Source organism: Pongo pygmaeus, chromosome 3, assembly GCF_028885625.2.
Source record: "Pongo pygmaeus isolate AG05252 chromosome 3, NHGRI_mPonPyg2-v2.0_pri, whole genome shotgun sequence".
Taxonomy (NCBI): Eukaryota; Metazoa; Chordata; class Mammalia; order Primates; family Hominidae; genus Pongo; species Pongo pygmaeus.
In genome coordinates, this window is record NC_072376.2 from 127,522,769 (window position 1) to 127,539,138 (window position 16,370).

Sequence of the window (16,370 nt, forward strand, 5' to 3'; positions counted from 1 at the left end):
CAGAATATAAAAGTTTTAATTCAAAATTGATATAGTCTCTATTTCTTTTATATACATATGTTCTTTGACTTACAATGGGGTTCTGTCCTGATAAACCTATCATAAGTTGAAAATGTTTTAAGTCAAAATGTGTTTAATACACCTGACATACCAACGTCGTAGCCTAGCCTACCTTAAACGTACTCAGAACATTTCCATTAGCCTACACTTGGAGAAAATCATCTGCCAAGACAGTACACAGTTGTGTTTTGGCCATTCACCCTCATGATTGCATTGCTAAGTAAGAGCTACAGCTCACTGTCACTGTCCCAGGCATATGACAAGCCTTGGAAAAGATCAAAATGCAAAATTTGAAGTACAGTCTCTACTGAAGGAGTATCGCTTTCACAGCATCATAAAGTTGAAAAATCATAAGTCAAGGATTATCTGTATTTATAAATAGAGCTTCCTGGAAAATACGATGTTTTGGTAAGGTTTTCTTCCCTACCAAATAATGGTAGCCTGTTTTACTCATTCAGTAGCTAGAAGAATGTACCTCCTTTCTGTCATCAGTCTCGGTCATGCAGTGACATTATTTGCTAATTTTTGAGGGACATAAAATGTGGTCTCTCTGTTCCCTGCTGAGTACAATAGAGAAAGTTAATACAGATCTCTTTAGGTGATAAAATGAATAGAAAAGGGAAAAAGGGAAAAGAAGGAAAACTTAGGCTTAATGTTCCATTAAATACTTAATTAAGCTGTGCAGTGATGCCATTGTGACCATGCTTTTTTTTTTTTTTTTTTTTTTTTGAGACAGAATCTCACTCTGTTGCCCAGGCTGGAGTGCAGTGGTGCAATCTTGGCTCATTGCAAGCTCCGCCTCCCAGGTTCTCCTGCCTCAGCCTCTTGAGTAGCTGGGACTACAGGTGCCCGCGACCACGCCCAGCTAATTTTTTTTTTTTGTATTTTTAGTGGAGACGGGGTTTCACCGTGTTAGCCAGGATAGTCTCCATCTCCTGACCTCGTGATGCACCTGCCTTGGCCTCCCAAAGTGCTGGGATTACAGGCGTGAGCCACCGTGCCTGGCCGTGATGATACTTCTTATTGTGCAGTACTCCTTAGCTACAAATCAGGTTATGCTACAAAGTGGTGCCAAATGCGGAAGCATGGCTGACACAGCCATGGCAATAACTCATTCTTCCTGAGCGAGAGACCTGCAGGGTCTATGAGATATAACTGTGGCAGCTCACTCTAGACATTATGAACACAGAATGGGTCAGGCTTCTGCTTTCATGACTGCATTATGGCGTAGGAGTCATCAATGCACAGCAAGTGTGTCATTCTTACAGTGGAATTAATGTGTTCCTCAACATGCCGTGGCTCTATTTGTTTTCCTATGGGAAACTGAAGCTGGGTGTCTTTGGCAAAGATTTATTCAAAGGGATGACATCATTAAAAACAAGCTTGTGCCTATAGAATAAAATGAAGTAAGGGTGGTATTTCTTAAAATGAACTGCTTTGATTTTCAACACAAATCAATCATACTGGCAAAAATTTGTAAATGATGCATTGACAAATTTTTGCCAGTATGATTGATTTTTCATATGTTTAATCCACATCTTTTGCTTGTGTCTGCATACAAATTTTTTTCTGACCATGCATCAGTTGTCATTTCCAATTTTTGCCCTTTTTCTGAGATTTTAAGCCTTTAGCTACTGATTTTTTAAGTTGTTTTTGTTACTTATTGATCTTACCAAATAAACCACATGTCCTCATTTCAGTTAGCATTATCAGATGAAATGTTGTAAACAAAAGCAGTTATTTAGAAGAAAATATCATATCCTTTACTTTCTAATTGTTTAAGAAAATTACTTAAAAGGTTTTTTTTTTAACTGGGTTGTTAATAACACCAATTATAAACTAGATTGGTCTTCGTAAAACTTACTGCCATGGTTTGATTTACAGGATCTCCAAAGATGGGTAAATGGTGCTAATGAACATGGCTTTGTCTTGGTGTCTTTTGGAGCTGGTGTCAAGTATCTGTCAGAAGACATTGCTAACAAACTGGCAGGAGCTCTGGGGAGATTGCCTCAAAAAGTGATTTGGAGGTAAGGTAATAATGTAGATTGTTTCTTTGCTATTGACATTCAATATCTCCTTGTTTAGTCCACAGGTCCCAGTAAAGCACAGCACATTGTTTTGCTGACAAGATTAGCAAGATGCCCTTGACTTTCATTTTGTTTCTTAGCATATTGAAATCTAGGAATTAATTCATAAGGCTCTATGATGGATAAAGAAACCTCTGACCTATAGCACAGAAAGAAGATATGATTCAGAATGACTTTTCCTTGTGTCAGATGGATACGTATGTTTCCCTCAGAGTTCTACCCTCGTTTACTCTTTTATTATTTATTATGATTTTAAAAATTAGTTTTAATTGCGTGCCTTTTTATATACTCCTTCAAATCAGTTTTGAAATGAGGAAGAAAATGATGGATTAACGAATACCTAAAATACCGTGGACTCTTTTGGGCTCCCACTTCGTCTCCTTTACATTATGTTTTTGATTTATTTTATTTAAGAAACCTGGCCTTTAAAAACACAATCACTTACCATTTAACACAGTTTGAGACAGAACCATAGATTGACCCCAGCTTCTTTTGGAAGGCATTGCCAACACATGACTGTCTTTGGAATTTCCAACCCAATGCTGAAAAATCAGACATGAACACTTTATTTAGCGTGTATTTATTGAGCACGTACTACCACTGTTGAACTCTAGGGATGCAACGTTGGTCCCATAGTTACTACCATGAGTGGAAGAAAGTGCCCCTTAAGCCATTGCAAGTAGGCTTTGAGTAATAGAGATTTTCCCTTTATAGCAAATGAGTAAGGATTAGCTCCCATTTCTCCTGGCTGAACTATGCAATGATATTTATTTTATTCTAATTGTTCAGAACTTTTCCCTTCAGATTCCAGTCCCATTGGGTTTCCTCTGTTAGGCTTAACCCCAGAAAGTACCTCTTCTGCTTCATTTAGGACAGTTTATATCTACTCCATTCAGACTCTTTTGTCACCCTCTTAGTTGTTAAGCATATTTATGTTTTATCTTTTAAAGATCAGACAGGAAACAACCTAATTATGTGCTTTGCCCCACAAAACTTTTATTTTTGGTGAAGCTAAAGAAGAGAACTTTCTGATTTTTTTCAATACTTGTGCCTTCCCTCAGACTCAGGGTGTTAAGGATTTAGGGATATTGACTGCCATAGCAGTGGCAGCCCTCCCTGCCCCATCTTGTTCCAGCTTCTGGCTGTTTGTGGGGAATAACTTCTAGTGTAGGTTTATTTGTTTGTTGTTTGTTTGTTTTTCCCATCTCTGTACGTGTATAGGCATGAGGAACCAATGGAAAATAGATCTCTATGTAAGCAAATTATTTCTTGTTTTTCCTCCAACCAGTGAAAGTTTTTATTAAAAAGAAACTTAATCAAATATTTGTTTTTACGAAAGCATGGTTTCATTCTTAAGAATATCAACAAAAGCTCATCAAACATTTATTTTAAATCTCATACTTTAATCAGAGAGCCCATACTATGAGTAAGGTTTGATTTTTAAAAGACTAATTGTCTGGTGTACATTTTAGGTTTTCTGGACCCAAACCAAAAAATCTAGGAAACAACACTAAACTCATAGAATGGTTACCACAAAATGACCTGCTTGGTAAGTCAATGATGTGTGGTTACTTACTTGGCTGTTAGGTTTTAATTACATAAATGTGCCTTTTTTTTTTTTTTTAACTTGAGAGGTTCATACGATATGTGTGTAGTATATGGTAGAGTTATTATGTTTTTTATCCAGTATCTCAAGTCTTAAATTTGAGGCCAAAATTTTAAGTCTTTATTTATTGGAAAACAGTTTATAAAATGTAAACCTTAGGGCCTCTATATTAAAATTTTTAGACCAGCCATCAATTTTAATTATCTGGAAATTATGTACTTAATGGACTATATAAATTAGTAGTGAATAAGATTATACCTAATTAGAGTAATCAGATGAAAGTAGAACAGTTAAAACAATAAGAATGTAGATTTAGGTTACAGGTTTATTACAGATGGTCTGAGAACCAAGAGAAATTAGAAGTTATTCATTTGTCTGAAACCAAAGAGAAGCAGAAGACCATGGGAACAGTCAATTTATTTTAACTTTAATTGGATTATCTGCTCTGTTTAGTCCTAAATCATTGGGCATTTTTGAAGCATTTTATATTATTTAATCTTGAGGATTTTGATTCTCAAAATTAAAATAGTAATTGGTATATGCATATCTTTTAAGTGTGTTTGAATCTAGATAATTTAACTAAAAACCAGTAAAGAATTTTATGTATATAATTTATTTTTGTCTAGTAGCTTATTATAATACTATTCTATAAATGCTAAAACTGAAGAAAAAAGAATACAAGGCAATTTACCTTTCTTGATCCTTGTATTTTTTTATTTTTAAATCTTTTATGGCTTTACTATTATGACTTAGATTCCTTAGAAGATAGGAAAGAAGCAGAAAGTTTAAGTAAGATAACCTAACTATCAACTATCTCAGTGCGACAGTGTGACACTGTTATGTATGAACATCTAAACTTTTATTGTGTATGGGTTTTCCATTTGTTAGTGTTTTTTTTTTTTTCTTTTTTTCTTTTTTTTGGCTGTGAGGCTCCACTGCAAGGTCCATGCCTGAAAACTCTCCTCGAGTCCATAGCTGCTCTAGGCTTCTCAGTGTCAGAACTCTGACTTTTTCAAGATTAGTATCTTTTTTAACAATAGGCACGATCCTTGTGAGTCCTTAGCTTCTAACTATGATCAAAAGATTCTTCTGGGATGAGAAGTAGGAACCAAATCAATGTCTTTCCCCTCCCCTCGTAGCCGCCTCTCCTCTTTACACAGCAGCTCTGCTTTATTTGACTGTTGAGCTTGGTGGTAGGTTTTGTTCAAAGAGAGGGGTTTTTGCTAAAAATAAAGTTTGAAATCCACTTCTAGGGCAGATCCTTTAGTTGGACCTAAGAGTCAGAAAAGCCACTTGTGGGTAAGGGGTAGAGACACTGACTAACCAATTCCACTAGACTTCAGAATGGAAGAGCTCTGGGAGCACCATTGAGACCATGGTTCCCACACATATTAATTTTGTACCTGGCACATGTGTATTTTAAAAGATAGATTGACATTTCAGCTAGCTATAATTTCTTTCTGGCCAATAACATATATCCTAAGTACAATGTTTTTGTTTTGTTTTGTTTTTACAACTCTTATGCCAACTTTTGATCCCTTTTATGGAAATGTAGGCCATTTACCAGGAGAACAAATCTAGGTTTTGAACTTCCATATTAATTTTGACAAATTATCTCTTTTATTCCCATAACAACTAAATGTTATGTGATATCTCATGTCTTATAAATGATTATAAATGTTTATCTCTACATGTTTGAGCACATAAATGTAAAATTAAACCCTAAAATTGTGAAATACTAATGCTGATAGAACTTGAATGTTGTAAATAGTGATTACAACATTTCTTTTTGGAGAAGCACACAAACTCTTCATGGACTTTTGGAATCCAGCCTTTTTTTACATTTTTTAAAAAGGTGTTTTTGACTTTAATATTGATAAACATTTGAGTAGCCAGAAAGTAGATGTCTATTTTTTCACTCTGGTATTGTTTGGCATTTCTTGCTTTCATTGGCTTCATAATAATTATTGGCCATTTAAATATGTGCTGTTAGTCATGCAATGTTTGTGTTAAAAATAGTAATGTACATTTCAACTACCTAAAATGGCTTTTAATTGATATATCAAAATCTGACAATTATGTATATAACAAATATTTTAATTGGTGTAGAGCAGGAATCAGTGAAATTACACCTTTAGGAATCCTTTATCTGAAATGCATGTTTACTGTAGTGTCGATTTTTAATAAATTTCTGGGAAAAATCTCTTCTGTAGAGTAATGATGTTGTAAGTTGTTTTCTTTTTCATCTTTCTTCAGGGCATTCAAAGATTAAAGCCTTCCTGAGCCATGGTGGTTTGAACAGTATTTTTGAAACTATGTATCATGGTGTGCCTGTAGTAGGAATTCCACTCTTTGGAGACCATTATGATACTATGACCAGAGTACAGGCAAAAGGCATGGGGATATTGCTAGAATGGAAGACAGTTACTGAAAAAGAGCTCTATGAAGCACTAGTGAAGGTTATCAATAATCCCAGGTAAGGTTTCAATTAACATTAAAGCTGATGAACGTACATACCACAGTATATTGTCAGTAGCCAATTATTTTCAATAGATTGTCAATAAATTATCAAATTATGGAAATATCCTTTAGATTCCTGTGATAATGCTTTGTGCGTGTTTTCTATTATTTAGAAAATGAAAACAGCAGTCATTTGACCAGCCATGTTATGACACCAGATAATATTCTACAAGGATCTTCCAAACAGAGAGAAACTACAATGGGAACAATCTTTGGATATCTACATTGTGTCAAATGTTATGTGCTTTATTTCATTTTCATACTTATAACAGCTGTATATTACAGTTTTTATTATCCACATTATAGAGGCAAGGCACTTGATATTTATAGAACTTAAGTAATTTGGCTTACACAGCAATTGTAGTCGAAATTAGAAGCCAGGACTGTCTGATTCCCAAGACAGTGCTCTTTGTACTGCATGGTAAGCCTGGTGTTGCTGGGTTTCCCTAGCACTGAGTATTGCAGAAATACGGAGATTTATTTACACAGGTGAATGATGAAGCAGAATCTTTATTTTGCTTTTTAAATTATTGATGGGTCCTGAGTTAAGCTAGTTCACAAATGAGTCTCATAGGATGAAGAACTGGCCTGTGTAGTTTTAAAACAAAGCAGCAGTTTTCTTCATTTGTAGACATTATATTTAATGTACCTTTCATTTCCAATAGCATTAAATATTAGAAGCGTATAAGCTTTTTCTTTTTATGCCTAGGGGATATGGCTTAACACTTGAGAAACACTTGAGAAACACTGCCACATTCTAAGGAAGAACCAATAATGAGAAAAATTATATCATATAAAAGGATGCAGCTTGCATATAAAATGCTGAATTCAACTGAAGTTCATTATGCTGCCTTTATGTGAGCACAGGGGTGACCTTCATGCTCTGGACTCTTAAAGGATCCAGTGTCGGATACAGCTCTGCCGTTGGAGCAATGTGTTCCATAACTAGGGTTGCCTAAGTATATCCCTTCTTTTGTTATCTATAGTTTTTCTTTAAAAGTGTGCTTTTCAAAACATGATGTTATTTCATATATATATGTATATATATGCACACATACATATACATCGTACATGTGTCATATATGTTTGTGTATGTATGTATCTATCTGCAGTCTTTCAGGAAAGTTTGTAAAATATAGCCCTAAGTAGAATTATGGGGAAACAGTTGCAGAACTGCTGAGATTGGCTCAGATAAAAAGGAAAGAGCAAAAATCTAGGTTATTCACAGGAAGTTAGTCCAGCTGTGTTTCGCGAGGCATGAACCAGGCTGAATCAGAGCAAGAACAGGTTGCAATCTTAGGTCACATGGCAATTAAATTCCAGCTATAGAATATTGAAGACGTGTAAGTGCTTAATTTAAGAATTATTCAATGCAGTGAATAAATTTATATCATTCCCAAAAGTATGCATATCAGATAATGAGTTAATTGCATGTAACTTGAAAACCTTAATTATTTAACTGAAAGGATTTTGTGCATAGAAAGATGTCTTAGTCAATGTAAAAATGCCAGTGATTTATGTAGCATGTCCTTTGCTAAAAGTCATTATATAAACTGAAGTCATTTATCTTTCTTTGTTTCAAATGTGATAATATTCTGCATTTAACAGGTGATAATTATTGAAAATATTAGTTTGCCTCACTAATATTGTGTCCGAGATATTCTAGTTTAAACCAAATAACTAATACTGTAAAAGAAGTATTCCTTTTATGAAGCCAGCATTATCCTGATACCAGAACTGGGAAGAGACACAACAAAAAAAGAAAACTTCAGGCCAGTATCTCTGATGAACATCAATGTGAAAATCTTCAATAAAATACTGGCAAACTGAATCCAGCAGCATGAGGCGGGTGGATCACAAGGTCTGGAGATCGAGACCATCCTGGCTAACATGGTGAAACCCCGTCTCTACTAAAAACACAAAAAATTAGCCGGGCATGGTGGTGGGCACCTGTAGTCCCAGCTACTGGGGTGGCTGAAGCAGGAGAATGGCATGAACCTGGGAGGCGGAACTTGCAGTGAGCCGAGATCGCACCACTGCACTCCAGCCTGGGCGACAGAGTGAGACTCTGTCTCAAAAGAAAAAAAAAAAAAGCTTATCCACTACGATCAAGTTGGCTTCATCCCTGGGATGCAAGGCTGGTTCAACATATGTAAATCTATAAAGGTAATCTATCATATAAACAGAACCAAAGTCAAAAAAACATGATTATCTCAATAGATGCAGAAAAGCCTTTGATAAAATTCAGTATCCCTTCATGTAAAAAACTCTTAATAAACTAGGTATTGATGGAACATACCTCAAAATAATAAGAGGTATTTATGACAAACCTATAGCCAGTATCATACTGAATGGGCAAAAGCTGGAAGCATTCCCTTTGGAAACCAGCACAAGACAAGGGTGCCCTCTCTCACCACTCCTATTCAACATAGTATTGGAAGTTCTGGCCAGGGCAGTCAGGCAAGAGAAAGAAATAAAGGGTATTCAAATAGGAAGAGAGGAAGTCAAATTGTCTCTGTTTGCAGATGACATGGTTTTATATTTAGAAAACCGCATCGTCTCAGCCCCAAAATTTATTGAACTGAAAGGAACTTCAGCAAAGTCTCAGGATACAAAATCACTGTGCAAAAATCGCAAGCATTCTTTTACACCAACAATAGGCAAGCAGAGAACCAAATCATGAATGAAGTCCCATTCAACGATCACTACAAATAGAATAAAATACCTAGGAATACAGCTATCAAGGGATGTGAAGGACCTCTTCAAGGAGAGCTACAAACCACTGCTCAAGGAAAGAAGAGAGGACACAAACAAATTGAAAACATTCCATCCTCATGGATAGGAAAAATGAATATTGTGAAAATGGCTATACTGCCCAAAGTAATTTATAGATTGAATGCTATTCCCATCAAACTACCATTTACATTATTCACAGAATTAGAAAAAACTATTTTAAATTTCATATGGAATCAAAGAAGACCCCCTATAGCCAAGACAATCCTAAGCAAAAACAAACAACCAAAAACAAAAAAACAAAGCTGGAGGCATTATGCTACCTGACTTCAAACTATACTACAAGATTGCAGTAACTAAAATAGCATGGTACTGGTACCAAAACAGACATATAGACCAATGGAGCAGAACAGAGACCTCAGAAATTACACCACACATCTACAACCATCTGATCTTCTACAAACCTGCCAAAAACAAGCAATGGGGAAAGGATCTCCTATTCAGTAAATGGTGTTGGGAAAACTGGCTAGCCATTTGCAGAAAACTGAAACTGGACCCCTTCCTTACACCTTATACAAAAATTAACTCAAGATGGATTAAAGACTTAAATGTAAAACCCCAAACCATAAAAACCCTAGAAGAAAACCTAAGCAATACCATTCAGGACATAGGCATGGGCAAAGACTTCATGACTAAAACACCAAAAGCAGTTGCAACAAAAGCCAAAATTGACAAATGGGATTTCATTAAACTAAAGCTTCTGCACAGCAAAAGAAACTATCATCAGAGTGAAAGGCAACCTACAGAATGGGAGAAAATTTTTGCAATCTACCCATCTGACAAAGGTCTAATATCCAGAATTTACAGGGAACTTAAACATATTTACAAGAAGTAAACAACCCCATCAAAAAATGGGCAAAGGATATGAACAGACACTTCTCAAAAGAAGACACTTATGTGACCAAGAAACATATGTAAAAAAGCTCAACATCACTGATCATCAGAGAAATGCAAATCAAAACCACAGTGAGATACCATCTCATGCCAGTCAGAATGGTGATTATTAAAAAGTCAGGAAACAATAGGTGCTGGTGAGGCTGTGGAGAAATAGGAATGCTTTACGCTGTTGGTGGGAATGAAAATTAGTTTAACCATTGTGGAAGAGAGTATGGCAATTCCTCAAGGATCTAGAACCAGAAATACCATTTGACCCAGCAATCCCAGTACTGGGTATATACTCAAAGGAATATAAATCATTCAGCTATAACGACACAAGCACACGTATGTTTATTGCAATCCAATTATATAATAGCAAACACATAGAACCAACCCAAATGCCCATCAGTGATAGACTGGATAAATAAAATGTGGTATATATACCATGGAATACTATACAGCATTAAAAAGGAAAGAGGTAATGTCCTTTCCAGGGACACGGATGAAGCTGAAAGCCATCATCCTCAGCACATAACACAGGAACGGAAAACCAAATACCACGTGTTCTCACTCATAAGTGGTACTTGAACAATGAGAACATATGGACACAGAGAGGGGGAAGAACACACACCAGGGCCTGTTGGGGGTGGAGGGTGAGGGGAGGGAACTTAACGGATGGGTCAATAGGTACAGCAAACCACCATGGCACATGTATACCTATGTAACAAACCTGCACATTCTGCACATGTATTCCATTTTCTTTTTTTTAGAAGAAATAACAACAACAAAAACCCCAAAAAGTATTCCTTTTTTTAATCCACAACTTAAGTAAAATTACACATCTTACATCTCTGCTTCCTAATGCTTTGGATTCATTTAATAAAAGCCTATTGTTTTTTTGTTTGGGAGGATTCTTTTGAGTCTGGAGCTTTTATTATTACAAAATAAGTTAGAAAGAAAGATGGAGAGTCAATCATTATTAACTTAGCACATGTCCAACCTGTGGTCAACTTTTAATAGAAGATATTTATACTTTTGTAAAATTTAATGTACATGTGAGCCCCTTACAAGGTAATTGTTTTATTAAAAGGGGCTTTATCTAAGAGATCCCTTGGAATGACTTAGAGGTGTCTGGAGTGACCATTTTAATCACACTATTTTTTTGTAATATTCATATTCTTACTGGAAGGAATTTTGAGTTGTAAAATAAACTATGCTCATGGGACAATGCCACTACACTAAATTTGAGACCAGTTTCAGCGTGGAAAATACCTGCCCCTCAAAAATTTATCTGTGAATTCTCCAATATTCCTTTCCAGTTGATCCATGGACCTCCTCTGAACAGAATAGTCATACAAAATGAAATTGGTTAGTAAGCAATCCAGCTTTATAAGTCTACTCCTAGGTGGAACTAAGAGTCTGACTGATGTCAGTTCAGATAAGCTGAGTCAGATTTCAAGAGTCCTAGTGATCTAGGACCAAGTAAACATATTGGAGTTCCGTATGAGTTAATAATTTATTCAAGAGTACAAGAAGTCAGATTTCCCATTAAAGCATCTGTTTAATCTGTTTAATCATCACTAGAGAAAGGGTTATATACACAGTGACATTAAGGTACCTGAAGACTTAAGATTGTTTTTATCCTTCTTTTCCATCTTTGCTAAAATAAAAGATTGGATTTTATTTTCTAAGATGTCACGTTTCATTTTTGTATTTTAAAGACACTCCTTTGCCCCATAAGCATTTTCGCATAAAATGGAGTAGTAGAAACTTTCTAGTTTCCCTTTTGTCATCAGTTAGAAATTACGATAAATTACAAAGCAACTGAGGATGGCCTTTTAATATTTGGTGAGGTTTTTGTACTTTTAATACAACTAGATTTATTATCTGGTCGTAATTTTCTTATGAGGCATTGATGAGAGAGAAAACGTGCCTGTTAATTACATACTCTTATGTAATAGCCTTCATTTGTTTTTTGTCTCACTCCTAGCAACCTTCTGTTCACTGCCTCTCAATTTGTTTGCATAATTGTTAATGTTTAGGTCTAGAGTGAAATCATAAAAAATAAAGGCTCATCAAATCAACTCATAAATATCTGAGTAGATTTTTCACTGGGCTTTGTAATCTCATAGTTCCATCCTCACATTTCTAGTGGCTCTCTCGACCTTTCCTTTCATTACATCCCAAACTGTAATCATTTCCAGCAGCATGTCCTGTGTTCTGTGTTACTGTGTCCTGTTAATTAACTCTGCCATGTGAGTCATTCAAGCTGGAAGCATTGCAGTTACATATGATCTCTCCCTTTCCCTTCACATTTAATCCACACTCTTACCAACTCCTGCCAACTCTTCTACTACACCATTTCCCTTCCCTTTATCTGTCTAATCCCACCACCATTTTTTTAGTCAGTCTCTCATTGGCCATTATTGAGGTCTTTTTAACTGACTTTCCATCACGAGTATCTTCCCTCTGCTTTAACAGCCAGTCTCCCTGATCTAATGGCTCTTTGGTTCTAAGAAAGAAGCTATTATATCTTGTCATTCAGAATACCCATGGGGAAGACTCATCTTCTTCCAATCTAATTTCTAACTAAACTTCATACTTTTTCCAAATGAATTTGTTCTGGGTATATTCTCACTCTCCCACTTTTATGATTTAGTTTACACTCTTCTCTTGATTTATCAAGTCTTCACACATGTCCAATCTTTTGTTCCTCTATAATGCACAACTCAGTAGTGCTATATCCTCCATGATAGGTATTGTATCTGTCAAGGTGGAAATTATTTCTTATGTCTAAACAATACAAACTTCAGTCATGAATTCATGCAAGGGAGATTTAGCCATTTGTCAAATATTGGCACACGAATGTGCAGTCACATGTTTTTAGATTCAGATAAAATGCTTGTATTTTATCACTTTGTGATTCCCCATTTTCCTTGGTCTTTTAATCATTTAAGAGAGTGTTTTCTTTATACATGCATACATTACCTATACATATATACTGCGTATAACATCAAATCTGACTTCATGGTGTTTCCCAACTCTTTTTTATCTCTTTAATAATATATCTTCACCCCATATTTAATGTTATTTTAAATTAAAACAAAATTAAATATTATTGCTTAAAAAAGTGGTAGAATGAAGTTCTGTATCTTTTTCTCCATCTTTCTTTTAGAATCTAATAAATTTAGTTTCTCCTGGTTGAAACTTGTTGATTTATACTATTTAAAAGTATGTGGAGAGAAGAACTACATGTAATGTAGTGTGGAAACAGCATAGGGTTTGGAGTCAGAAAATTCTGGGTCTCAACTTTGTAACAATCAAGTTACTTAGTCTCTGATTTTCATTTTTCTCACCAATTTAAAATTCATTTTATTGGGTTAACATAAGATAATGTGTTTAAAGCACTTAACACAGTGCTTGTACATGCAAGGTACTTACTAAAGAATAGTTGTTTTAATTATTTCCCCTTTTTAAATGAAGATATGCATAAATATAGAACTTTATTATAAGCGTCATCATTCTGTGTTTTGTCCCCTCTCCATAGCTACCGTCAGAGGGCCCAGAAGCTTTCGGAAATTCACAAGGATCAACCTGGTCACCCTGTCAATCGAACTATCTATTGGATAGATTATATTATTCGTCACAATGGAGCCCATCACCTACGTGCCGCTGTCCATCAGATCTCCTTTTGTCAGTATTTTTTACTGGATATTGCCTTTGTGCTTTTGCTTGGTGCTGCCTTGTTATACTTTCTCTTGTCTTGGGTGACAAAATTTATCTACAGAAAAATCAAAAGCCTGTGGTCTAGAAATAAGCATAGCACAGTTAATGGACATTACCACAATGGAATCCTCAATGGCAAGTACAAAAGAAATGGCCATATTAAACATGAAAAGAAAGTGAAATGAGCCAACAGCCCAGGTGATAGAAATAAATTGGTTCACTCATTGAATTTTTATTGCTATTATTTAGTCTAACAGCTACTAAAAGTAAAACATCAGTAAACAATTCTAACATGCCCTTATGAGATCTACTAATGAAATTCTGTGGAATTAAGATGGCTGTAAAAAGCACAAACCTAAAATGCAGAAATGTATTTTATTCAAATACTGATGTGTAGAGTTTTGGCACTGAACCTTTTAGAAGCCTTAATTATTTAAATCAATTAAGTGACTGTGTCAGACCTTAGTTTTAAATCTTGATATGTGTGTGACCCGGATCAGGAATGGTTTCATTTTTCTTAATAACGTGTGTGTGTGTGTGTGTGTGTGTGTGTGTGTCCTAATTAAGAGAATTTTTACTGGCTGCTTGTTACATTTGTTGAGGGTACAACACACTCAAGAATAAAGTAAAAGGATAGTCAGGATCCAAATGTTTCTTTTCTAGCATTTAATATGTGTGAACTCAGAGCACTACTATGAAAGAACACTTTCCCCCAAAACTGGATGCAGAGGAAGAAAAAAAAAAGGCACAGTTTTTTGTATTTTTTGTTTTAGTTATTTTTGTTGTTGTTGTTGTTGTTTTTATTGTTTTTCTTTTCTGATAGAGTATGGCCACTTCTGGGGGAAAAACATGTAATTAAGTAAATGTATACATTGTTTTTCACATTTTACTTTTGTTTTCCCACTACCAATAATTTTCCTCTGGAAGAATTTTATAGTTTTTTCTATTTCATTTCAATGAGTAACAATATGTTAAATGCATAATTAAGACAAAGCAATGAAATTCTGACTTTATTCAAAGTACTGAAGATTATTGCTTCTAGGGCATTTTTAAACAGCACCATTGTATTGTTGAATGTTTATGTAACCGATGGCTTTTCTATAATGTAACTTTTGAATGTTCAGGTGTTACGTTTCCAAAGTTTTACTTTTAAAAAACCATCTTCTGATCCCTTTTATTGTCTGGGCCATACAATCTATATTACATAGGTGCCAACATTTAATTCTTTTAAATGGAACATTTGCAGTTTTCCATATTGGTACCTGCTTTTTCTGGAGAGGTTTGAGATCTTGTTAACAAATCAGACTTTACACTATATATAGACATGACAGATAAATTGAACCACTTGTTTGTGAAAATGAGTTCCTGTCATCTTCCTCATTCCCTCAGCCCTCACCCCAGCAGCCTTTTCTGGTCATTGTGGCTGACATGGAGCAGTGACAGTATTCATTTGAGAACAGGGATGCAAGTCATAGACATCATAAAATCAGGGCCTCCCTGCTGAAGCATTCACTAGTTGGCAACTATGAATTTATTCCATGTCATTCTGTTTACTTAGCACTTGCACTACCCTTGTTGGTTGAGTGTATGCTTTATTTGTTTCTTGTTTTAAATCCCACATCTGATAGCTGAGAGTAGGCAAATACAACATTTACCTAATGTCATTCACTAACATGGAAGAGTTGTGAAAATTCTAGAGTGCTGTAAATCCTTGGCATACACTATGACAAACAACTTCATTACTCTCCCACCAGGAGCTGCTCTCCTGCACTTAGAAATAATGTCACAAGTAGTTTTCTAATGTACAATGCAGACAAATGTACTGCTCTCTGAATACTTGAAGAAATGGTATTATACATACGTAGAAACTTATTAGTTATACCTTTTCACAATCTTACTACGATGTTGCCTTTAAAAGGGAAAAAAGACACAGGCAATGAATGGTGGGATAGTAAGAGGACTTAGAGTGTATGAATGAGTTGATTTTACTTTTTTGGAATTTGATTAAGTTGACAGTAGGCACTGATTGGATGATTAAACATAAGTTAATCTCCACTGTGATAAAAACTTAAATAATAAACATAATTTAAAATAGAGAAGTGTTGTTGGAATAAAATTTTTATTCAGATTTTATTTTATAACATTATATATATTCATTTTAAACATGTTTCTAAGACAGGTCTCCCAACTTTTGTATGTATTTATGAGTGTGGAAACAACGTGTTAAATGTGAGACTTTTTTTGTTGTTGTTAAACAGAGGGATTTACCTTACAAGGACATCGACATGGATCTTAAAATTCTGTTCCAGAATTAAGAATGTTAAGTGTAGGTATTTACTGATCATTGTTGTTTTTTTTTTTCTAGTAAGATTATTGTTAGACAGTTTTGGTAAATAGGGTGATTTTTAAATTTTCCACACTTGGGCTAGATTCTATAATAAAGTAAAGTTTTCAAGAAAGTATTTATTCATTTATTATTTAGAAAGAGTTTCTGCAACTAGTAAAATATTCCCATAATTGGTTATCATCATGTCAAACACAAATGAGAATTAAGACATTTTTCCTCTAGAGTGGCAGCTTCTAATATCCCTCCACATAGACATAGGGGTAGGATTTGGATGTCCAGGGTTGAAAAGAGCTAATGTTTGGGTTAAAGTAATAGTTTATGATTGAAGCTAGAGATCTTTTCAAAACTCAGCTAC

General features: G+C 35.0%; 1 protein-coding gene across 5 annotated transcripts in view; it reads left to right on the forward strand.

Moving 5' to 3' along the window:
• The window catches only part of UGT8 (UDP glycosyltransferase 8), a 91,455-nt gene extending 75,334 nt beyond the window's left edge, over nt 1–16,121 (forward strand). For 2 of the 5 annotated variants that reach the window (XM_054486356.1, XM_054486355.2), the window contains exons 3-6: nt 1,945–2,087; nt 3,620–3,696; nt 6,010–6,229; nt 13,490–16,121. In XM_054486356.1, the coding sequence (XP_054342331.1) occupies nt 1,945–2,087; nt 3,620–3,696; nt 6,010–6,229; nt 13,490–13,853 (804 nt within the window). In that variant the 3' untranslated portion in view covers nt 13,854–16,121. Of the gene's footprint in view, nt 1–1,944; nt 2,088–3,619; nt 3,697–6,009; nt 6,230–6,386; nt 8,349–13,489 lie in introns of those variants that run through there. The other 3 variants (XM_054486358.2, XM_054486359.1, XM_054486357.1) reach the window with 2 other exon arrangements.
• The last annotated feature ends 249 nt before the right edge of the window (nt 16,122–16,370 follow it).